The sequence below is a fragment of the Podospora pseudopauciseta genome, chromosome 4, assembly GCF_035222475.1.
Source record: "Podospora pseudopauciseta strain CBS 411.78 chromosome 4, whole genome shotgun sequence".
NCBI lineage: Eukaryota > Fungi > Ascomycota > Sordariomycetes > Sordariales > Podosporaceae > Podospora > Podospora pseudopauciseta.
The window spans coordinates 2,907,581-2,932,464 of NC_085894.1; the positions used below are offsets into that span (position 1 = coordinate 2,907,581).

The following is a 24,884-nucleotide window of genomic DNA, read 5'->3' on the forward strand; positions in this document are numbered from 1 at the left end:
GGGGCGGATCGGTTCCGCTTGCTCCCGCTCCGCAACGGAGGACCGGTCCGACCATCGGGTACTTTTCTGTGAGATATCAAAACAGCTACGCAGAACAAAACAAACCATCAGGCTTTTGCAACAGAAACAAAATCAGGTCCCAACGCATATCTCACCAGAATTTGCATCCTTGACATCAAATAACTGTCCTTCTCCACGCTGTTGCACAACATCTGGACGGATTGCGTCATGGCAGACTTTCATTATTCGCTAGGATCCCACGGGGAAGGGCTCCACAATTGTCCACGCATTATCCTCACTCAGCTTCACCGTCGACTTACAAATCCAGTATAAAACCGCCTTCTGCCGACCTTCTAGAATATCGATCGTGTTCTCTACACTCAATTGCAAATGTCAGAGACATCAGAACAGAAAATGGCAGACGCACTCGAATGGAACTACACATCACCCTTGGCGGGGTATGAGAACGCCCCTCATCTTCCCGATGAGCGCACCGATGACGGCAAGAGCTATGTCAACAACCAGACGGGTGTGAAGAGCGTGGCATACGAAAGGTTCATTGAGCCGTTGGATAACGGTCGACGGGGTGGTTTGTAAGTTCTCTTTCTGTTCCCTCACCATGACCCACCTCATCACTCACTATCCCCAGCGACATTCATGTCTATTACTTCCAAAACAACCCTCAACAAACCCAATATGCGAGAGAGCTCTGGCAGAGAATCCGGCATGAATTCCCAGAACTACGTATCTATACCTTCTGGGACCGCCCCGTGGGACCGCATCCGGTCGCTATGTTTGAGGTGAACTTGTTCACTCCTGCACAGTTTGGAGCCTTCATTCCGTGGCTAGCGATTTGGAGAGGGCCTCTATCCGTGTTGGTGCACCCCAACACTACTCACGAGGATGACGTACCACATGAGTTGGAGAGGGAGCTGAAGAATCATACCGAGAGGGCGATTTGGCTGGGGGAGAGGATTCCGCTTGACGTGGGAAGGTTCAAGAGTTTGGTGGCGGCATTCAAGAGAGCAGAAAGTAATAAGGGGGAGTAAGCGCAGAAAGTAATAAGGAGGAGTAAGCGGTGTTGTAAGGAGCGCGGTTGGATATTTTGACGAACTGAACGACTGTTGGTTATGTTATGATGATCTTGGGTTAGGTTTTAGGGAATGGGACAAAAATAACCATGGCTTGCAGGTTGAGGGCTTGCAGATACGGTGCTCCTGCCATTTCTCTAAGCGCGGGTATTTCCGACTGTGCTCTTGCAGAAATCCGATCTCTTCAGCTGCTGAAGAGTTCCCATCCGCTCGATGTTGCACCAGCTTTGGCTTCTCAAAGATTCCTTCTATCGGCGTCAATTTCCCCCGCAGCTGACAGGCAAAGATCGACACGCTCATGCATGGGGAAACTGGGGTCTTTTGGGCATCTCAACTCACACAGCAGCAGCCTTCCCAACAGCTCAGTGGAAACCTCATTTCGAACAGAATAATCACCAAGACCAGATGTCATGATGTCTTCTCTTGGAACACAGACTATTTTCATCTGCAATCGAAAAGTTGAGCCCAAAGCTCAAGCCACACATTTTCCCATGTCTTATCGCTTCCCGCCCGATCCCCCATTGGGCTGCCGCCTTTTCGGACCTCGTCTCCCATTGGTGGCTTCGTTCAAGAGCATGAGCTTGAAGTTCGGTTTGGGCTTTTCAGCTTGCAGGGGTCTCAACACCAAACCGCCCCCTCTCCGCGGTTCACGGTACCTGCGTTGTCTGCAGTGCGAAGCCAGTCCAGTCCTTTTGAGAAAAGATGGGGAGCAGCCTGGTCCCCACGCGGCCCCCTTCCTGTAGCATTTGCTCGCTTCCCTCGTGACATGAACATGGATGGGGCAAAAGTTCTCTAATCTGGACGGTCTCCTTTTCTCTGTTTCTTTCGACCTGACCAACCGTGGTACCCATTCGGCTGTTCACACATAGCAGAAGTCACATCTGCATGTGAGGGGATTTGGTGGCACTCTGTTGGGAGAGCATTAGCGACTCCAGCTTCCATCTTTTTGAATATACTGTCTTATCTTGTTGTCGACTATCAAGATGGGCCGCCGATATCCCCCGGCCTCGATGCTGCTCGCCCTTTTGCTCTCTCAGACAATCACGCTCGTGGTGTCACAGTCGGTTGTCTACGTGACAGACTTGACCATCTTCAACTCTCTTGTATGCGCATCTTATCTCAGCTCCCAATGAATAGGGACCATATCTGATTAACTGCGACTCACGACAGGCACCATGCGCATCATGGGCTGTGAGCTACAACATCCAGGGTCTAACGCGAAACGCCTGCCCCCAAGCCGTGACAGAGCTTCAATCGTGTGTTTGCAGCAAGAACAACAACTTCGCCTCTATAGCGTCGGATATATCCTCTAGTGTCAGGTTAACATGCGGATCAACAGCGACCGAGGACCAGTCCTCTGCGGCGACTGTCCTGAGTGCCTACTGCAACCAGGCAACACCTGTTTCGTTCCCTTCTCCAACTGCCGTATCTGTGGCAATCACTGATATCGCTGAGATGGATCTTTTGGCCCCATGCGCAAGGACGGCCTTAAGCTATGCTGTTCGGTAAGTCTCATCGCACGTTCAACTTTCCTCGTGCTGCTTGAGGACGCTTTGCTGATGTCGTTGTGAACAGAGACCTGGTAGGCCAAATGCACAGTCTTTCTAACGCAGTTGGATACTAACGATAACCGGTGAATAGAGAGGGAAATGCCCAACAGATAACGCAGGCTATGCGAGTTGCGCGTGCTTCAAGAACCAGAACTCACTCTTGGTGAGCCAGGAAATCAACACCTCAGTCAGGCGAGCGTGCTCCTCCAACGCGGCCGATGTGTCGTCTGCCCAGGCCATGTTTGCTGGCTACTGCGGCCTGAACAACGGAACCTCGAACTTCCCCAAGCCGACAGACCCGCCTGGTGCTATGACATATTATGTCACCGACTTGCCGCAATTCCAGACGCTCGCTCCCTGTGCCGCCTCAGGACTAAGCTATGCTCTCCAAGGGGTAGGTAGATCGGATAGGACGAGACAGAACAGGTGCTGACCATGGCTGGTAGCAAACGCGAGGGCTGTGTCCTGCTGGCCCCAAAGCATTGGCCTCGTGCGCTTGCTTAAAGGAGGGGATGACACTGGAGCTCTCAAGGGAGATTACTTCAAGCGTGAAGGCATATTGCAGGTCGACAGCAACGGAGGATGTTAGCTCTGCTATCTCGGTAGGTTTTCAAAGTCCTTATAGACGACAAGCCCGCTAACATATTTGTAGGTTTACAACTACTATTGCAGTGCTGCCGAGAACAAAGTGACGGCCGCCGGGGTCACGAATTCGGTTGACCAAACATATGCAACTGGGGTTTCTGGCGGCGTCCCCAGAGCAACAGGTGGCCCGGGTAGCTCAGGAGGCGGGAGTAATGGTGGCGATTCGAACACAGATAACAACTCCTCCAGGACTAATCTCGGCATGATCATCGGCATTGCGGCAGGTGCCATCGGAGGCATAGTTCTCCTGGGTGCTCTGATCTGGCGTCTCTGCAAGTCCTCCCGGAACCGTCGAGAACAAGAGCGTTTGGCCGCGCTGGCTGCTCCACCACCCCAACCGTCGGTCGAACCCAAGCTTGCTCCCCCAACATACCGGCCTTTTGCGAGTCCCATTGCCGCCGTCAACAAGCCAACATTTGCGTCTGACGTCGTTGCTGCTCCTCCCCCAGTGGACTCACCAGCTCCGAGCTCGACACTGCGAGTAAATTCACCTGGAAGAACAGACAACGTATCACCAATCTCGACCACAGGGCCATACTCACCCCCGCAGAACCAATCTGCGGTCCACAGCGCGCTCTTCCCGCCAACGCCAGGCACCTCAGAACTTCACGCTCAAACACCGAGCCCATACAATTCAATTTCACCACCAAACGCACCCGAACTCCACGGCCAAGCAGCTGCTTCCTCTCTCTACCCACCCATGCCGGGCACATCCGAGCTTCAATCGCAGAACACCCAACCAGTTCTCGCTTCGCCAAACCCATATCACTCCCCAGCACAGCCAAGAGCCCCAGAACTGTACGGCCAGGGAGCCCCCCAAGTCAACAGACCAGAACTCCAAGGGCAAGGAGCCATGGTGCCGCCTCCACCACATGCTCCGGAACTGTATGGTCAAGGAGCACCGATGGCTAATAGACCTGAACTTGCAGGCCAAGGGGCGATGTACCCGGGGCAACCTCACTCACAGAACATGTCGGAGCTTCAGGGGCAGGGGTCACATTTGCATAATGCGAATATGAACAGGCCGGAGCTCCAGGGTCAGGGGATGATGTTTGCTCCTCCTGCGGCGCCGGGGACGCAGGAGCTGCATGGGCAGGGGGGACAATATGGGCAGCCTCAAGGGCAGCAAGGAGGAGGGTTCCAGCCGTATCAGACTGGGTACGTGCCGCCACAGTCACAGCAACCGCCGGCGCCGACTGGGCAGGCGTCGTGGCAAGCGGGCCCTGTGCCGGGGACGTATGAGATGGATGGGGAGGCTTATCATCGGGGGAGGTGATCTGGGCTACCAGGTATAAGGTATAAGTTATTATGCGAGGAAGGCGAGGTTAGACTTTGACTATTTCAATGTGTGATATTTAGCGAACTGGATTGATAAGTTGAATTCCATTCTATAATGAATTTTGGGATGGTTCACTGTGGTTGTTGAATTTTAAAGTGAGTGCTGCTGAGAAACCATTCAAAGACGGCCTACTTTTATCGAGCTCTTGGCGCTGTTTTTGAACAAAGAATTGGCGAGGCTGGCTGTGGTCGAACGGGCGATGCACAGACCACTCATACCAAACGCTGTGCTGTCACACACTCCACTAGGTCCCCACTTTAAAGCGCGACTGGTTCCTGGCAGCAGCAGCCTTCCTCCGAAAACAGTCGAAAAAGAAGTCACCAACCACAACCCGCGACCTTTCCATTTGCATATCCGGGGAATCTGAATCAACAACACCCATCTCGTTTACGGAGTACTCCATCTCCCGCCGGCGACCTTCATCGACTACGACTCGCCGCCTTCGATTGGCCCCTCTTTCTCGACCGGTCTTAACCACGGGCGGATTTAAACCAACAAAGCTCCTTCTATGCGCTGAGAACCAGGGCAAACACGCGAGCAGGAAACACCATGGCCGCGGCCGAGGTGGACTTAGGGTACTTGTCGGCCAACGCCGGCATCCCAGAGCTCGACCTCAACACAGTCGTCACCGCGCCGACCCCAGAGCTTGTCACCTCCATCCTCCAAGCTGTCCTCACCAAGCTACGCGACTTGGAGCAAGAGAAATTCCAGCTCGAGATTGAACTGGAAGGCGCTATCCGGGGTTCGGAATCGCGCTGCGAGCAATTCAAGGCGACCTCCGAGAAGGCACTGAAGGAGGTGGAAGAGCTTCGACAGAAGCTGCAGAGTGAAGGTTTGTTTGCGCGCTGTTCAGCTGCCAGATAGGCTGAGCTTGGCTGACAATTTGAAACACCAGAATCTTCGAGACGATCAATCGAAAATGAGCTCCAGGCCCTGAAATCATCCGGATCAGCATCGCAGTCCGAAATTGACACATTGCGCGCTCGTATTGCTTCCCTCGAGACATCGAACCGCGAGACACTGGCCATCGTCGACTCCAAGACAACCGCCAATGCCACCCTTGCTGAAGAGCTCCAGAAGCAGCATCAGAAGATTCTGAAGCTTAACTCGGAGATCTCTTCGCTAAATCAGTCTGTCCAATCGGCTCAGACAGCCGCGAACTCGGCCAAATACCGGGAAGAGGCACTCAAACAGGAGCTTGAACTTGCTAAGAAGAACAACGAGTGGTATGATGCCGAACTCAAGACAAAGGCCGCCGAGAGCCTCAAGTTCCGAAAGGAGAAAGGCGCTCGTATTGCCGAGCTCCAACGAATGAACGAGGATGCGAACTCGACCATCGAATCGCTCACTCGGTCTGAACAACAGCTGCGGAAGAGGTTGGATGAAGCTCAATCAAAGGCGGAGGAGGCTTTGAGCAAGGTCCAGCAGCTTCAAGAGTCCAATTCCCGTGCCGAAGAGAGCTTCAGGCAGGAGCTTGAGTCCCAGAAGCGTCTCGTCGACCTCAAGGATCAACAATCAGAGACTCACCGCGAAAGGCTAAAGGAGGTAACGGATCGTCTGGAGCAGGTCAAGGACGACCATGCCGAGGAGATGCGCCGTGTGCGCCGGGAACTTGAGCAGGCGAAACAAGATCTCACCCAAGCAGAGCAGCAAACACAGAACCTGCAGGCCGAGATCGATCGTTTGCGCGTGTCCGTCGTCGAATCCGAACAGTCTCATGGCGAAGCGCCGCAAACTCCAAGGGCCAATGGTTCTTTTATGGTTCGTCCTGGATCTCCATTCGGCACGCCACTCTCGGTTCGCGGCAAGCGTGCTACGGATACTCTGGAGGAACTTCTCAAGGTCAAGGCTCAACTCACGACTGAACAGCGCAAGAACCAAAAGCTTCAGCAGGATCTCGACGACGTGCTTGGTATGCTGGAGGCTAAGGCGCCAGAGTTGGAGGAGACCTTGGCTCAAAATGAGGAGCTCAAGGCCGATTTGGACAAGTACACCGAACTGTCGCAACAAGCATGGGAAACAGCCGAGGCGGCCAAGAAGGCCCAGCGTAAAGCTGAGGCTACTGTCGCATCCATCCAAGCAGAGAACAAGATCTTCCGTGCTCAGGTCCGTGACCTCGGCACCCAGGTTCACGTCCTTGTCTTCAACGCCCATGCCCAGGAGAAGGGCATGGATATGTTGACTCCGGACGAACAAGAACAGTTTGAACGGATGCAGCGTGGAGAGATCAGCGAGAACGCACTTGAGGATATGTCCGACACTCACCGCTTTATCACAGAAAGGTTTGTGGTCTTCAAGAACATTGCTGAGCTCCAGCAAAAGAACGAGGAGCTTCTCAGAATTACTCGCGAGCTCGCCAACAAGATGGAGGATGAGGAAGCAAACACCAAGGCACGAGAAGAGGCCTTGGAGCTGGAGAACCCGCAGGAACTGCACAATACCATTCGCCAACTTCAAGAAGAGATCCAGACTCTTTTGGTCAAGTCCAGGAGCTACGTTCAAGAACGTGACATGTTCCGTCGGATGCTGCAGCAAAAGGCCGACTCTGCTGAAATCAGACAAGCCCTTGGTATCGCCGGGGACGGTGGGCGTGAGGTGCTTGCTAGCATTGAGCAACCTGCTCAAACCGACGACAATCTTGTGCAGGCCTTTAGGGATCTGCAAGCTCAGTACGACGCATACCGGGCCGACCAGTCTGCTGACAGAAACGCCCTCAAAGATCAGATCCAGAAGCTCTCCTCCGAGAAGGCCTCTCTTCAGAGCGAGATTTCACGCGTCTCCAGCCAGCTTACTCTTGCTGCCGAACGCTATAGCATTCTTGAGTCTAATTTCAAGGCCCTTCAAACCGAGAAGCAGGAGATCCAGAAGAGGAATCAATCTTTGTCGGAGTCTGCTGCCAAGCAAGACTTGCGGACGCAGCAGGTGGCTGAGGATCTCGTTGAGGCTCGCGGGCTTGTCGAAAGCTTGAGGAGCGAGAACGCCAATCTGAAGGCTGAAAAGACATTGTGGAAGACAATTCAGGAAAGGCTTAGCGGCGACAACGAAAGCCTTGCGCAGGAGAAGACCAGACTTAACAATCTTTTGTCAAACCAGCAATCGCTACTTAATGAACGGGAGCTTAGCGAGTCGGAAACCAAGCGCAGGCTTCAGGGCCAAATCGATGCCTTGGATGCCGAACTTACCACAACCAAGCGAAAGCTTTCAGAAGAGACAGATGAAGGACGCAGGCTTCAACAGCGGAAGGAATACGACGCCCAACAAGCCCAGAAGCGCATCGACGAACTCCTAAGCGCCATTTCACAAGTCAAGCAGGACAATGCCCAACTCAAGACAAGTCGCGACCATCTTCAGGCTCGTGTGAGCGAGCTGGAGATTGAGGTCAGGAACGCCCAAGAGCGTGCCGAGAGGCTTCGTCCTCTGCCGACTCCCCGACCAGGGACGATACACGACCAGGGCGGTATCAGTGCCGAGGCTCAGGAGCGCATTGATGAGCTGGACAACGAGGTTCAGGATCTCAAGAACCAGTTGGATTTGGTCAATATGCAGTTGGAGAATGCCAAGGAGGAGGCCGAGCGATACAAGACACATGGCCAATCCCTTGAGGACGAGCTGAACACTCTGCTCGAGACTCAACAGGAATTCACGGCGGAGTGGGAGAAGGACACGAATGCTAAGGTGAGCACAATCACCGAGTTGGAGCAGCGCGTGGAGGCTCTCACGTTGGAGCTCGGTGCTTCGAATAACGAGCTTAACAAGCTTCGCGATTCGCAAGCCGATGTCGCGCGGAAATCGGAGGAGAAGGAGCGCATTCTCAACAGTGAGATTGCCCGGCTCAAGAGCGAGGAGGAGAAATACAGGGAAATCGCCAAGTATCATCAACAGGATCTGCGCACTCAACAAGAGATCACCGTCAAGGCTCAACAAGAGTACGAGTACGAGTTGGTCAAGCACGCTGAGGCCGCCAAGGCCCTGCAAGATATTCGGACAAAGTTCAACGAGCTCAAGATCGAGTCTGGCAAGTGGAAGGCTGAAGCTGAGTCGGCTAAACTGGCCCTGCGCCAGAGCGAACAATCCTGGGAGGAACGCAAGGTACAACTTGAGCAGGAGATCACTGAGATCAAGGCTAGAAAAGAAGACGCCGCGGCGCAGAACAAGCTTTTACACCAGCAACTCGACAGTGTCACTGCCCAGATTGCCGCCCTTCAGCAGAACCGCGCGGACAGTGCTGGTGATATCTCCGCTGGCGCGATCGCCGACACCGCTACCGAAGGCCTCAGAGAGCTCAACAACTACCTGCGCCGCGAAAAGGAGATTCTGGAAGTGCAGTACGACATTAAGCTGCAGGAGGCCAAACGTTTACAGCAACAGCTGGATTACTCGCAATCGCAACTCGATGAGACACGTCTCAAGCTTGACCAGGAGCGTAGATCCAACTCGGATAGCTCACGCAACTCGGCTACGCACAAGGAGATTATGGATAAACTCACTGAGCTCAACATGATCCGCGAAAGCAATGTCACCCTGCGCAACGAGAACCAACGTACCCAGGCTCAGCTTGAACGCAAGACACAAAAGATTGAGGAGCTGGAGGCCAAGATCCAGCCTCTTGAGGCTCGCATCTCGGAGCTTGACTTTGACCGCAACTTCAAGGAGCAAGAAATCAAGCAACTCCAGGAAGCCCGGGATAGCCTGCAGAAGAGAATTGAGTCTATTCTCAGCAAGTATGGCCAGTCTGATCCTCAGGAGGTTGAGCAGCTCAAGGCCACGATCATGGAGCTTGAGACGGAGCGTGACGCTCTCAAGGCTTCGGGGCAGGCTTTGCAGGAGAGGCTCAAGGAGGCCGAGCAAACGTTGGAAACCAAGTCGAACGAGTGGAAGGCCCTCAGAGAGAAGTTTGCAGAGGACTTCAAGGGACGCTATAAGGCCATGAAGACGGCGCGCGATGAGGCTATTAACGACAAGGCTGTGCTGCAGGAGACGATTGACGGCCTCAACGCACGCTTGGCGGGCGTCGAGCAGGAGCTTACTACGACGAAACAAGAGTTGGCCAGCGTGACAGAGAAGAAGAAGGAGCTTGAGCAAAAGGCTGTGGCTCCAGCACCAGTGGCTGCTGCCCCGGTTTCAGTATTCTCGCAGCCAACCGAAAACGGCGACAATTCCGAACTGGTTGCACAACTCAATCAGCAGCTCGAGAGCCTCAAGTCAGAACTGGAGGCTGTCAAGGCCGACAAGGCTGCCACCGATGCTCAAATTCAACAACTGCAGATGGAGCTCGCGACTGCTGTATCTGAGCGCGATCAGGCTAGGGCTGCTGCCTCTGGTGGTGATGTCACAATGGAAGACGGCCCTTCTGCGGCCCCTGTTGGCAGCCTCACTGATGAGGAGCGCAAGGCTTTGGAGGAGAAGATCGCTGCCGCCGAGGCCAAGGCTGCTGAATTCGAGCAGAAGGCCAAGGAGTTAGAGGAGCAATCCGACGCCATCGTTCGCACCCGGTCCGAAAAGATGAAGACAGCCCTTAACAAGAAACTGCAGGAGTCCAAGGAGAACCTGGAAAAGCAGGCTCAGGAGGAGAAAGCCAAACTAGAGGCCGAGTACCAATTGAAGTTGCAGCAGGAAATCGCTATTGTCAAGGCTGAACAGGTTACCTCGGCACCGCCCCAAAACGGCGTTCCGTCTACACCGGTCAAGCCGGCTGGTGAGCTACCACCAGCAACACCAGTCGTTGGTACTCCTGGCTTCGACATTGCGAACATTAGTGAGAGCCAAGTCCGCAGCTTTATTGCTAACAATACTGTTGTGGCCAACATTGTCAAGTCCAATGTGAAGAAATTGGTGGAGAAGGCAAAGGAGGCTACTGAGGCCTCGCTCAAGGCTGAATATGAGCAAAAGATTGCCACCGCCAAGGAACAGGCGTCTGCGCTGACCGAGAAGAAATCAGCTCTGCGTCTTAACATGCTCGACAGGCAACACAAGACTGCGCAGGCCAAGGTTCAGATTGTTGAGACGGCTGCGAAGGAGACACCTCAGCGTCCTGTTGTGGAAGTCTGGGAGATTGCAAAGGACGCGAAGCCTCCGGCGCCAGCTCCTACGCCTACTCCGGCCCCTGCGGCTCCCGCTGCGGCTGCATCTGCGACGGCACAAGCTGCTCCTGCTGGTATGTTTCTTATCGATGCCGTCGACGTTTTGCGAAGACAAGATGCTAACACCACAGTAGCCACCCCAACGGAGGAGAAACCTAAACCTCCGGCTCCTCAGATTCCCAAGCCAGCATCCACAGGCATCCCAGCACCTGGCTCAGCAATCCCAGCTCCATCGACAGGTCCCGCCCTTGCCCAAAAAGCAACTACCACCACCCCAGCGCCGAGCAATTTGCCTGTGGTCAACCCCTTCGGTCAGCCAGCTCCAGCTGCGCAAGCCCAGCCTGTTCAACCTCAACAGCAACAACAACAACAAATCCCACAGCCAGCAGTTAGAACTGGTATCCCATTGCCCAGAGGTGGCGCTGCCGCTGGCCGCGGAGGAAGGGGAGGTGTTTACCAGGCTCCGGGACGTGGTGGACCAGGTGGTCATCGCGGAAGGGGTGGGTTTCAGGGTAGGGGAGGCGCAGCGGCTGCTGGCAATGCTGGCCACTTGAACCCTGCTGCGGGAGAGTTCAACCCGAACCCATCGGCTGGTAACAAGAGACCGAGGAATGATAGCGAGGTTGGGAGTGGGGAGCGGGGGGGGAAGAGGCCTAGGGGAGGGGGGAATGTTGGTGGTGGTGCTGGCGCTGGTGGCCAGCAACAATAGTATTATTGCGGTGGGCGGCTGGGGTATTATTGAGTCCTTCGAAGGGGTTTGGGGAACTTGTGTTGGGGGTTGGGAAAGGGAGGGGGAGGAAACCTGTATTATTTTCTTTGCACTTTTTTTTTTTAACATGGGAATGGGGTCACAGGGAAAATTTTGGGAGAATGAGGAGTGGAGGGGTGTGATGATGGTTTAATGCATGTTTTGTTGTGAAATGGGATGTTGTGATATTGATGAGGATAGGGAAAAGAGCAACTTTTTTTTTAGTTGCATATTGTTTAACTTGGATGACTGTAGTGATGGTTTTGTTTTTCTGTTGTGTTGAAGGAGTCAGGGGTAGCATGTCAACCCTAACCCGCGACTGAGTCAGTCCATCATGTAAGTCGCCTTCCTGATTGGGATCGTAGGTAGGCTGTGCAACAGTGTTTTGATGAAGATTAGGTAAATCCAGATATGATGCGCTCATTCATGCTAGTGATTAGCTTTGTGAGATGATTGGGTCAAGTAAGAAGTTTACGAGCGGGTGAATGTCAGCGTAACGTTGTGATGAATGCCAGGGGTTGAGTAAGAAGGTCACATAAGCTTGGTGTCAGCATGAGGCTTGGCTTGGGGGGTTTGGACACGAGGTTTAATGAGGCAACCTTGGGGGAATGACTGACTTAAGAGGGGAATATATCCAGTGTTGGATTCCATTGTGGGCATGTTTATCGTTGTTGTTGTTGTTGTTGTTTTTTTCTCACTCACTCTCGCTTGCGTCTCACTTCTTGTCGCTCACTATGATATATCAACACCATGGGCTGGGCAAAGGGATTATTAGACTATCAAAGCAGCAACCCCCTCACATCACCACAAGACAAGAACCAGTATTTTCAGCATCAGACATCCCCTCCCTCTGTCAAGACACATGCCGTAACGTCAACCCCCGACCTTCCTCCCCATTCCCCGCTAACCCTGTCCCCAGTCCAAGCCTACACCAAAACACAACAAACAGGCAAACAACCTCTCCTCTGCCAAAGCCCCGGCTCAGACTTTAGAGCCCTGCACTCCAACTGCAAAACGTGCTGCGCCCGCTACGTGTCCAACGTTGACTCGCTCGAACGGGCGAATAAAGCGCTGTACGAAAAGTTTGGGACGTATCTTGACTATTGCGAGGCGTTGGACGCCTTTGCGGTGTTTACCCCTGATCCGGCGGCGGTGGGGAGTGCTGCTACGACGGGAAGGGTGTATGCGGCCACTGAGTTGGCGGTCGTGACGGCTACTTTTACGGTTACTACTCAGACTGTGGGAGTTAGGGCTACGGGGGTGGGGTTGGTGGTTGAAGGGGGGGGTGATGGGGGGCAGAAGGTTAATACGGGGGTTATTGTTGGGGTGGTTGTTGGGGCGGTGATAGCGGTGATTGTGGTTGCGGTGATGGGGGTGCTGTTTTTGAGGGGGAGGTATAAACGGCGGGTGAAGGCTCTGGGGAAGGATAGGGGCGGGAGTAGCAGTGGGGGGAGTAGTACTACTATTGGGAATGATGTTGGGGTTGTTGAGGTGGAGAACAAGGAGATGGTGATTGCAGAGCTGGATGGGACGCCGGTGGCGAAGAGGGCGGAGATGGATGTTGAGGGGGGTTATAAGGAGCTGGATGTGGAGTTTGGGTATGGGGAGTTGGACGTGATGGAGAAGAGATTGTCAGAGAAAGGGGAGAGGTACGGCGTGGATAAAGAAGAGATTAAACAAAGCAGTAACAAAGAGAGAGCTGAAAGGGAAGATGAGGAAAACGCCGATGATGCGGGCGGTATGGTTGGGAAAGAAGAGCGGATGGATCAGAATGGAGGACAAACAACGAAGAGCAAAAGGACATCAGCTGACATCGCACAAATGGAAGAAATAACATATCAGACTATTCACGAGAGATGACAAAATGAAGGTCAATATTAGATAAAAGGCGACAAGGAGATTTATAAGGCTTACTGTCCTCCAAGAAACACACAAAATCAGCATAATCTGGGAGGGAGGCTGCCTAAGTGAGTAGCAAAAAGAAATAGATATGATTTCATCTATTTTGGCAAAAGACGAAGACATACAACATCAGGGATTCCCCAATCGTCACCGACCTGAGTACTGATCTGACCCTTAACTGCTTGATGAGGGGAGAGCGGACGGGATCCCGTATTTTCAGCTAGGTATGGTCGTATGTGATGGTTCAGTGTGAAAATGAGACTGTTGTGTACCTGGTAGCATTAGACAGATATACCCCATGAAATTTACATTTATATTGGAGGAGACATCCTGAGAGAAATCAGCACTTAGAAAGGAATATCGAGGAAAGGGAATAATCTAGAAAGCAAAGAAGGCTTTTGACATCGGACCTTACAGGACCTATGATCGAGTCCGAACACCGCAGGCATAAATCTGCCTGGCCTTCCAACCAATCCTACAACTGAAACGAGGTAGACTAACTACATAGACTTGGATTTCATTTGCCGCGGGCACCTGGACCCCACCCTATGGATTAAATCCTAGTGTTCTATCGCTATGGCTGCACTCTTTTTACTCCTAAACTTTACATAGCCTGTGAGGCTATATTTTGGAGATGTCTGTCGATTGGTTCTGTTTTTGTAGAGTCCGAGGTCTACCAAACTATGGGCTTCAGGCATATTGTGTTTGACTCTCCGCTCGGTCTTTTAAGAGACCGGCGCCCGAACTCCATTGCTGAACAAGATAGCTCAAATAACCCAACTAGATATTTTTTTGAGAGACACTTCACTAATACTATGACTCTGTCGCAAGAGAAAAAAGATACAATACCACGGTATTATCTCCAGCAATTACCGTATGGCTGTTGGGCAATTTGGGGTATGTTCATGGCCATATTGCATTGGTTTTCAGCAAGATACTGAATAACAGGATTTCCAGAAAGCGCATACAAAGAAGCCCAATCGACGACAACTTTCCCAGCATATGCAACCCAGAATGAGCATATCAAATCACCTACAAAAGCTGCGATCTCTGCTGCGCTATGAACCAACGGTACCATGACATCGCCGAGTCGAAGGATGTGGAAGTGTATTTGGAAGAAATTTTCGGTTGCTACAACAGACACTGCCTTGACTACCAGAGCGGCGTTACAGTCACCGAGAAAATTTCCAGAACAATTACTACTGCGACATCCAAATCTACTGAGCCAGTTCTTCCCGGTCAATTTTCTACCACGGCCTAGGTCTCTGTTTCAGTTTCTGACAGCTCCATTTTCCCCGAGACAACCAACTCCGATCTTTCATCCAACGGCACCGATTTCAACAGCAGCGATAGTCCAGCCAACAGTTCTGGCTTTGGTTTACATCACATGATCGTCACTGGTTTCTGTTCTGAAGCAGCAGCGCTTCTTGTAGGTTGTCTGGTATACTGGCAGCGCCGTCGGAGAAGAAGCCAAGGGCAACACTCGGAGCACCAAGCAAAACGAAAATAAAAGGATCTAGAGAGCTCTCTTAAATGTCAGTTTATCATTGTAGATGTCAATGACAGTTCCATCAGGGATACAATCACCTTGGCTGGGTTAGACGGTAGCTCTTGGATGGAGAAAAATGGCAGTCCGCCGCCAAGAGTAGAAATGGATATTGACTCTGGGGCCTGTGAATTGGACTTGGATAATGGTCATGGTGAGGTGATCGTTGAGATGAGTTTACGGGTAGAATTGAGTACAGAGAGTGGGTATGGAGAGCTGGAGGGCTCTTTGAATGGAACGAGGCCGGCGGCGTGGAACCAGGGGTGACTGGCACGGAAATGGAGGAAAGCACAGGCAAAGACTTTCGGAGTAAAGAGGAAAAACAGTGTAAAGTAGGGTAGATTCATCGGTTTCCCGCGTTCAGTTTCGAATACTCATTGGGAGGCTGAACATCCATCTCGCTGTAGCCACTTCCCAAGTCCAACTCGCAAGCCCTTTCCTCAACCTCCATCTCAGTTCTAGGATTTCCCTCTATTTCCCGTATCATAGGTGAGACCTCTGCCTTTATTTCTGAGGGCCTATCAACCTCTGCAGTGGTAGAGTGCGATTCGAGGTCTTTCTTCCTCAACTCCCGCCGTTTGCCCTTGGCCTCTTGCTCCAACAAGCGGGTGCGCTCGACCTTATCTCCAGAGCGGTTTCGATACGCAGTTACGATGCAAGCGAGAAGCAGTATCCCTCCCACCACGCCGAGAACTGTGCCAATAATATGTGCGAGAGTAAAACCGGAGCTGGATTGTGGTTCAGGTCTGTTGGCATTGGTCCCAGAGACACCATTGAAGTCATTGCAACGATTGGTGTACTCTCCAAATATGGAAACCAGCGTTGCGTTTATGCTGTTGGCTGTTTTATGGATATCGTTCGTCTGAGTTGTTGAGCAACAGACCAGACAATTCGAGTAATTGATCTGGTAGGAAGATTCGGGTTTGCAGTATTCTGGAAATGTCTCGAAGAGTCGGACTTGCTGGTAGGCTTTGTCTGTAGGTTTTCTGGTCAATTGGGGTTGAGGAACACGACTGCCGGATAAAGACATACTGCAGACCTCCCAGCATGGGGGCGGCAAATCTCGGAACTCCAATGTTATACCGTTAGGATCACTCATGATATCGAAAGGCTTTTGGAGATAGAGTGAGGAAGAAGATTTGATGGGGAGTGGGCGTTAGGAAGCCGAGTGGACAATCCTGAACATACGGATACAGATGGACCATGGAGCTCACATGAATCAGCCAACCTCTATCGGTCTTCAGAGGAAGCTCAGCCCCGAAGCATTCACCGAAGACACATCGACAAGGCTAGATGCCACATGTGGGAAAGATATGATAAGGTAAGTTGCAGTGATAACAGCACGACGTTGCGTTGCAATCTAAGAGTTGGGGGCCAAGTTCACCATCGCGAATGATATATAGTAGGTAGGTAGTGCTTAGCCGGGCGAAGGGCAGCTGACGTCAGTACCCGACTGAAATATACAATTGTGGCTGCTGTAGAATCTCTCAGGGGTTTAGTGCCCGGTGCTTCATTGTACTTGCTGGTTGCAAGACTGTTAACTGGGTGAGAAAAGCCAGGAGTACTCTACAGACGAGGAAAGGAATGACGATGTATATGGAAGTTTGGATACATTAATCTAGCACTGAGTCTATGAGGATTCTGCAGCTTTTCTCTCTTCCAAATTCTCGTTACTTCAGATGCATCTGTTCAGCTTCGAGATACCTTAGACAGCTCTACACCCTTGGTTAGTGACCGAGACAGAGAAACCTCACGTCCCTTTTCCAGACAAAGAGGCTGGGGATACCCGAGAGTTTTCATGGCGAGGTGGTATTATTCAGGCAGGTGGATGTTGATTCCTTCCTGCTCAATATCGGTGGTCTGACTGTATCTCGTAGCCGTTTGTTCTCTGATCAAGTAATAGTCATGAACTCTAACAAACTCTATCACATACGACCACAGACAGTAGAAAACTCGGGATCCCGTCCGCTCTCCCCTAGATAAGCTACTGATCGCCAGACTAGTACTCAGGTGGGTGACCACTGGGGAATCCCTGGTGTTGTATGTTTTTGCAATTTTTTTGGTGTTTGTGCTCCACTTTAGGGGCGGTCAGGGGTTAGAGCTCCACATTGTACTGGTGAGTGGAGACCTTTCTCCGCCAAGTGCCTGCTGCCGCTGATGTTTGTAGCTTGCAAGCTTTGTATTAGATATCTAGTAAAGCTGAGCTAGATGATACGTAGGTTTGAAGCTTCGATGGTTAAACAGTTAGGAATGTGGCGTGGGGCTAGGACAACACGCTGCACCTAGATCAAGCACGCGGAGGTAACTGCCGTGAGTGTGGCAAGTGCGGAACAGATCAAGTCACCGAGATTTTACCACTAAATCATTAAGTTTCCGTAGTGATGAAAGGGATAGCATTGGTGTTTGTAGATGCGGGGCGCCTGGTGTGTAATATATCCTGCAGGCTGTCAACTACAGCCTGATATATCGGAATAGCTTTCGCTGAGTTTCTGACCTTCTTCTCAAACCTTCTACTCAAGCATGCCCCTAGTATTGTCGGTTTCGTGGGGTTCTGTACACATCCCCGACCTTAAAATCGCCTTCTGGTTTTCTTCTTTGATAAACCCAAAGCAAAAAAAAAGTAAAGCTTGTTCCCTGCCTAAAATGAACTCTGAATTCAGTCAAGTCCGAACAACACACCCAAACTATGACATAAATTCGACGACTCTCAGTCCCCATGCTAACACCCAAAACGAAGCGGTCGGTTTGGGGGCGCTCTCCAACTCTCAACTCATAAGTGTCATTATTGGCTCGTCAGCTGCGGTCATCATAAACCAGTGTCTGGTTGCAGTGTGGTGGTGCAAATGCAGGCGTAGACGATCGGTATCGTCACACCATGCTGAAGCAAAACAGAAAGGCGGTATAGGATTAGACGTGGAAAAGAAACTGGAAACAACGATGGGTGGAGATTCGCTAGCCATCCATGAGCTGGATGGAACGCCGATACGTGAGGTAGATGGGAAACCGGGGTCTAGGGTAGAGATGGATCTTGGACATGGGGCCAGTGAAATGGATGTGATGTTTGGGTACGTGGAGTTGAGTCAGGGCTTTGGGTCTAGAAACCCTGAGACTTTTGGAAGAGGAAAAGATAATAACAAGGAGAAGGACGCATGATCTTTGCATAGGTGCCTACTTTGCCGTTAAGCTCCTTGCACTTCAGCCCGCATTTGTCAGCCATCATACTGTTCCAGAGGAGTACCCGCTTCCTCTAGGACCACAAACAGAATTAGATACAGATGAAATTTGCTGAGCTTCAACAGAATCTTGAGAGGCGCGTCGAGTAGCGCAAGGTTGCCTCAAAGCACTATGTGTAACCGCAAAAGCCAGTATTGGGGGCGCAGTATCAATGGGAATCGGGTAGACTTAGAGGACCAGTTTACGTCGCTTAGACTGGATGCCTTGTCTCTTTCAATTTCTCCAACCAGTGTGAACGTTAAAGAAGGCTGCCCATGTGACCTCAGGGACTTGTGATAGTCTCCACATCAGTCAATCTTCGACAACTAATGCTACGCCTGTAGATCAAACTGATCTCAGGTGATAGATGGATCCATGTTTCTTTTCTGGGCTCATGTTTCTTATATCCTTATAGACTTGTGGTCACCAAGAATGGTATTTCTGCTGAAAGAGACACCGCGCCGCTACCTTTTTCTGTCAGAATTGGCCATCCCTTGACTTCTATAGCTTTGGTTTCCCCTCTGCAGATATGCTTTTGCTGCTAAACGACTATCAAGGGTGCCATGGAGGACTGCCTCCATGGTTCGAGACAACCAGACAGAGTTGTGTGAGAAAGCCCTGGATTGGCAGCCTGGATACCTCACATGCAAGGACTGCGTTCAAAAACTGTATCCTCTCCCAAACGTTGAGATCGTTGATGTTGAGTTTAGGGCTTTCCTTGAACCATGCCTAGACCAGCTTCTCCAAGCCCAGAACACCGAGGCTCGTGGGACAGGTACTCCATTGCTGAAACAGTCTGTTCTTACTCTCAGCCGCAGCAGCATCATCACACCAACATCGACTTGGGAATCGTCCCCAGTATTTACTACCTCTCGACAGTTAACCTACTTCACAATGGCCACACAGATCCCAACAAGTACGACAGCGTCCCTTCCAGGCAAGTCAGATTTGCTTAGAAACCCCCATTATTCCCTATCATGAGCGATTGCTGACTGGTTTTATGTGAGAAATGCAACGTCATACTCCCAATCCCCAACCCAGGCCGTTTAGCGGGTTCAATCCTTGGTGCCATGCTCTTACTGTCAATCACTTCCGCGGTTTGGTTCTACCGACGCCGGAAACAAAAAGAGGGTGCCATTTTGTCACCCGAGAATAGATCGCAAGTCAACGAGTTACAAACAAGGGAGAGGGTGGTGGAGCTAGGGCAAAGAGAAGTTGAGGGGTAGTCAGCTTTGGGCTCGGTGCATGAGTTGGATGGGCGGTCCAATTCTCTAAGAACAAACAAATGACGGCTCAAGATCGTTGAGGATATGATGGACTCGGGCATTCTATGTGACCTCACACGCAACTACTGTCATTAGGAAGCTTTCCTCAGAGCAATTCATCATGAGAGTCTATCAAAAGGGGTTCATGAGAAGCTGGCCCACTGCAAGGGGGTCGACATGTTGAGAGAATGCTGATGGAAGAGGGTATGTCAACGAACCATTCCCAAAGAAATGGGGTCCTTGGGATGCGTGTCATGTGCTGGATGTATCAGAACGGAGTTGATATCTTAACAATCCTCATCCTCTCAGCTCCATTAATTCTCAGCCACCAAAGCAAAACAGATCGCATTCCATCTGACATCGTCATTCGTTATCTAATCTTTCCACAGGTAAGGGCTCATCCATGGTATGCGTGATCTCCTCTGGCGCCACCTTGACGATATGTTGCATGAGGATTGCGCAAATGTTCACTGAAACTCCACCCGTATCAATCACGGACTCCGGACCTCGGCACTCCTGATCGATGATGCCTTCATGGACCTCCGGTCTCGATTGGGGGAGCGTGTGTATAAGAAGTCTTCTGCTCCCTACCAGGAACCACACTTTCTCCAGCCCTGGATTCTCTCAACGACAGGGTCCCGCCAGCTTCATTCTTCAGCCTTGCGGCACTTACCTGTAGTGTTTCCATTCATTGCAATCCCTGAATGCCCTGCAACATTCAGAGCAGCTTTCCCTTGTCACGGACAGCCCAAAGCAACTTCCAACTGAATTCCAGGTTATTTTGTTCCCCCCACGAGACATACAGCGACAGATGCGAGTTTCCCGCTTTTTTGCCGTCCATTTCTGCACCCACGCGGATGCCCAGCCGGATTCTATTGGCACCCCACGATGTGTCGAGATGGATACCAGTGACTACGCCTGCGACCATCTATCGACACGTCTCACAGAAAGTCAGGTATTCGTCAGGGTCAAGCGTATACCCAAGTCATGAGAACCAAAACCAAGGCCTTCCAAAGAGTCCACTAACCCCGAGGGATCCATTCGTTCAAAAGAACATTTGACCAGGAATCGACTCAACAAGTTCACCCAGATTGCAATCTTTAAGGCCCCCATCCCGAGAGTCCACCCATCGAGATTCAACTGTCAACGCACGACCTAACGAGTCCGGTCCAAAGCCCAACTTGAACATCCCAACCACCCCGACGAGCGTTTACCACAGGTTCTCCAGGCCAGCCGGTGCCTACCATTGAGACCTAACACGATTTTTGCCAGCCCAGTCCTGCCCTGACAATGCTCAATCCGATCGACACCGGTCAAACCCAGTTGTATGTCAACTTAACAGCTCTCGTGCTATATCCAGCCCGGAACCATTGTCTGCCGGCCCATCTCATAAACGCCCCCACAACCTTCCTTTCTGTTTCGGTGACTTGAGATCGAATGACCATCGACCGGATATATTTCTGCCTACATCAACATGTGGAGATTGTTCGACTGGCATTGCTTCATAGTTCTTTTGGTTGCTCTGATTCGACGATGCCGAGATTGCGGACATGACTGACCATCCAAATCCCACGGCCGAATAAACGATTTCCACCCACCCGCCCGACGTCACGTCACCGTGTCCAACTTATTTGACCCCTGAAGGGCTGATGAGGTTGACTTGTGAGTGACTCAGTGACATGGACTTGCCATTTCCGCCCGTTTCCACTCGATCCGCTGAACCCACCTCCATTCCTTGACGATGCTGATGCCGTGTCAGATGTAATTTGCCCGCGTTCATGATTTGTCCAGCTTGTTCACCCACCCGTTGATAGTGAGCCTCATTCATACCAGGCCACTCACACCCATCCAGGTCTACCTTTCCACTTGCCCACCATTCCATCCGTGTCTTTGCGTACTCAGCATTGGTAAGCATCCGCCTTGTCGACCGAACCCTTCCATGATGGTGCCAGAACGGTGAAGTATCTGCTACTTGAGCTCCCTCCGAGTCATTTCACGGCAAGCGTCTCAAGGTCTCTACTGATGCTCGATATTACAGGCCAAAATGCGAAATGCCTTCATTGGGTAGGGCATACAAGGAGAGCAAAACAGAAGAGTAACCGACGTCAGAGACAGGAAAGAGCCAAAGTCATGTGACAAGGCTGTAAAAGTCTGACATGCGTCTCCCCATTACCTTCCCGCAGCATGTCTTTCAGCAGGACAGGGGGCTTGCCGTCTGTCAGTTTGACTGATGTCGACCAGCTACGTTCTCCTATTGGATCATTTCCTCATTCTCCTTCTCATAGGGCTGAGTCTCATGTTCCAAGATGTCAGACTGCACCGTTGAACGGCTTCTCCATGTCAGCACTTGGCAGGCAAAATGTGGGGCCTGACATCTCACTGTCGATAAGATCTGTGGCAGTGGCTTATCGGAGGACTCCTACGGTATTGGGTGAATGAAGGATTGGGACCGAACAATGCTCACAACCTCGAGGTGTGCCTGATCAGATGGGGCACGAAACACCGCCCTCGCGATGATTTCCGCTGGGATTTGAGGCCATCCAGCTGGCCGTAATAGGAAGGTATGGAGGTGATCGCACAATACGAGCGAGCCACTGGTAGCAAGACTTTGACTGACGAAGCATTGCTGCTGAATAGGAGTGCAGATGTTGTGCCAAAGCAGCTTCAGACCTTGGAAACCGAAACCGAAAGGGAACAGGCCACGAAAAAAAAAATTGGTAGACACACCGCTTCGAACGATGGCAGTCCTTCCTAAACAAGGCAAATGACAACATCTGGTTATCTGCATTGCCCTTTCGTCAATGCCACTCACCCCACGAGTTGCACAGTACTATACGCGTCGTCCTCAGGCTGTGTAATGTGACAATCGTTGTTGTTGTTGTTGTTTTTGTTATTGAGACTTTCATCCCCCAACGACAACCACCCCCTGGTCTCCTTGACACACATAGACGGTCGGAATAAAGTGATGATCACAGAACTCTGAAAAGGCCCTTGACCAATGGCGGCTGGGGACCCGCGGAAGGAAGGCCATGTCCCCACATTCGGGCCATCTGAAGTGGATTTATTTCGCAAGTAGGGGGATACCCGGGGGATACCAGGGGGTGAAAATGGCGATGCAGAGATCTTTCCGGGGAACGAAGAAGAACCTCGCTCGGACTTTGGCCCTGGCTGTGGCCTCGCGGCCAATCCTTCTCCAAGCCGTCGGAAGGATGGCACGAGGTGCCGACGGTGTCCTGTTACAGATACAAGATTCGAGTATTTCCAGGTCTGCTCAAATGAAGTGTTTGAGGACATTCCCGACGGTGTTTGGCGGTGTGGATCAAGCCAGAGTGGAAAACGCCGTTGGGATTTTGGCTGAAACATTCGAGACTCTTTTTCGGGTGCCGCTACCGCCCAGCAACTCAGAAGCTGCAACGACGGTACATACATACCTACGGCGAGTACATGTGCCGGATCACCTGCACGTTGGCAGAAAGAGGGTACATTCTGGGCATGGTTGTGTTGGTTGTTGGGAGCACCAGAGACGGGGAGCAACACACGGAGTTTGGGGGTGACGACGCAGCCAATCAACTCGGAAAGATAGGACCGTGGACTGTGGATATGCGAGCGGACTTAACCATGCGATCAGGACCGTGTGTTGTTCATGTGCTGTGTTGTTGGCCATGGAAGAGAGGGGCGCAGGAAAAGACGTGGTTCAACCGGGAATCTCCATATCCTCAAGGACCAGAATCCCATTCCCAACTTGTGGTTTGTTCGAGGTCACGAAGCTGCATGTAATTGGTGAGTGGAGGTGCGACGGAAAAACGATGGTCAAAACGGGAATAAACTTTGACCAATCAGAGCCCCCAGTGTCTGTTAGGTCCGAGGGTTCATCTTCACTTCAAGGGTCTTCAGTGCGAGAGAGAGCAAGTTCCATGTTTGAACATCACATCAACTTCGACTCGGCCGAATCCACGGTGAAGGACGACGACAACGTATCATTCAGGCCGAGAAGTTCTCGTTCAAAGGACCGACCCCTCCCTCCCCCCCTTCAAATTTAACCGCAAACTTCCGAGGAACACAGGGGACAGAGATATCGTGCAGTGGTTCTGGGTCTTGTGAGTCCCTTGTGTTCCAGAACCTGGTAACGTCTCCTCCAACTGTCCCAACGCCCAGTTCCACCTCTTTTTGCGACCAACAACCATTTGGGACTCGACCAACTGCATTCTGTTGGTATTTTCCCAGGTATATTATTATCTATACTTGACAAGTCGCACAGCATAGCAGACTGTGTTAAGGCCCTTTTCTACCCAACGAGTATCTTGATGTCTATTAGATCTCATTTATCAGGCACCGTTTCCAGGAGCAGGAAACCATCCCAACACTGAACCGTTTTCTTAGCTTCCTTCACGCCCTTTTTTAATCCAAACCAGGATCGGCCTGTTTTCACCCACTTACTGCACAGGCGTGGCACAGGCGAAAATGGAAGACCCGATAGAATATCCCTGGAATCGTACGCCGGGCGGCAAGGCTTCAGCTCTGGTTCGGCGCCGTCGGCCCCCACACTCGCTCACCTAAAACCGCTCCGCTTCGTCCGTTCTCGCTGTGCCGTTGGGTTATTTAAGCGGAAGGCCGAGCCTCGCTGTTCCGTGTGGAGTTTTCTCCGTAGGGTGGTGGTGCTTTTTGATACCTTTCCCAAATGGGTTTCTGCTCAGAGAGGCGAGCCCCTGGCCTGTATTTTTGGGCCGCAAGAATCGAAGATGGTCGTCGTGCTGCTTTTGAAATATTTGCGAGATTGGGAGGGGATGAGAAGGGAGCCGGTGTATCTCGGTATTCTCTTCTTCGGGCAGCAGGCTGGCTGGCAGAGACGAGATACCCAGATTCCTCCCCACTCTCTCTCCGATCAAACTCGGAATTTGACGTCCATCCCCACTTTTGAGGGTTGTCTACACTGGTGAAGCCTGCGCCGCAGCTTCTTTTTCGTTGCCGCCGGCGCCGGCCGAGGCTAGGCTTGGATGGGCAAATGTTCGTAAGGCTGGTTGGGGCATTCGCCCCACAACTTGAGGGTGGTATTCTGCACCAGGTGTTTACGCACGTTCGTTGTGATTTTCGCAGGAGAGCTGGAGGGTGGTAGCTTTGCGAGATCAGGCGAAGGCCTGGTGCGAGAGGCGTAGCATAGCCGAGTACCTACCTGGAGTTCTGAGTTGTGGGGCTTGAGAGAGAGAGAGAGACGGGATATAACTGGATTTGGAGGCATTCTCCAAGTGGACGTTTGTGCGCCGCGGGGAGCACGAGTTTGGGGTGTCCGGGGCGGTGGGTTGTTTGGTACAGTTGGCCGTTTTGGTAGGTTTTTTGGCGTCGGCATCATGGTTGGGAGAACGAAAACTTTTGCGAGGTGGAAAAAGATGAATGATTGCGAATGTGGGATAGAAACGGTGAGTGTTAGATTTGTCAGAAACTGAATTGTCATCAACACAACACCATCGTCCATGATCACGATATCTACCATTTGTCAATCCGGCAGAA

The 24,884-nt window shown here is 51.7% G+C and overlaps 5 protein-coding genes across 5 annotated transcripts; 4 read left to right on the forward strand and 1 right to left on the reverse strand.

Annotated features, from left to right (window-relative positions):
- Positions 1–390: 390 nt before the first annotated feature.
- On the forward strand, positions 391–1,049 carry QC763_407280 (uncharacterized protein; the record flags this gene model as incomplete). Its single annotated transcript, XM_062912366.1, has 2 exons — positions 391–593; positions 650–1,049. The coding sequence occupies 2 exons, from the start codon at positions 391–393 to the stop codon at positions 1,047–1,049; spliced, it is 603 nt and encodes a 200-aa protein (XP_062766013.1).
- Positions 1,050–2,879: 1,830 nt separating this feature from the next.
- On the forward strand, positions 2,880–4,709 carry QC763_407270 (uncharacterized protein; the record flags this gene model as incomplete). The annotated part of the gene is given in 4 exon segments (XM_062912365.1): positions 2,880–3,035; positions 3,088–3,243; positions 3,294–4,575; positions 4,583–4,709. Coding segments are annotated over 3 exon segments (1,581 nt in total). The 3' UTR covers positions 4,563–4,575; positions 4,583–4,709.
- Positions 4,710–4,919: 210 nt separating this feature from the next.
- MLP1 lies at positions 4,920–11,414 on the forward strand (the record flags this gene model as incomplete). The annotated part of the gene is made up of 3 exons (XM_062912364.1): positions 4,920–5,457; positions 5,521–10,779; positions 10,840–11,414. The coding sequence occupies exons 1-3, from the start codon at positions 5,175–5,177 to the stop codon at positions 11,412–11,414; spliced, it is 6,117 nt and encodes a 2,038-aa protein (XP_062766015.1). The 5' UTR covers positions 4,920–5,174.
- A 1,407-nt stretch (positions 11,415–12,821) lies between these two features.
- On the forward strand, positions 12,822–13,313 carry QC763_407255 (uncharacterized protein; the record flags this gene model as incomplete). The annotated part of the gene is made up of 1 exon (XM_062912363.1): positions 12,822–13,313. The coding sequence occupies one exon, from the start codon at positions 12,822–12,824 to the stop codon at positions 13,311–13,313; it is 492 nt and encodes a 163-aa protein (XP_062766016.1).
- A 1,927-nt stretch (positions 13,314–15,240) lies between these two features.
- QC763_407253 (uncharacterized protein) lies at positions 15,241–16,083 on the reverse strand. Its single transcript, XM_062912362.1, has 2 exons — positions 15,934–16,083; positions 15,241–15,876 (listed from the first exon to the last, which is right to left on the reverse strand). Exons 1-2 carry the CDS (start codon positions 15,998–16,000, stop codon positions 15,245–15,247), a joined length of 699 nt encoding a protein of 232 aa, XP_062766017.1. The 5' UTR covers positions 16,001–16,083; the 3' UTR covers positions 15,241–15,244.
- Positions 16,084–24,884: the final 8,801 nt, after the last annotated feature.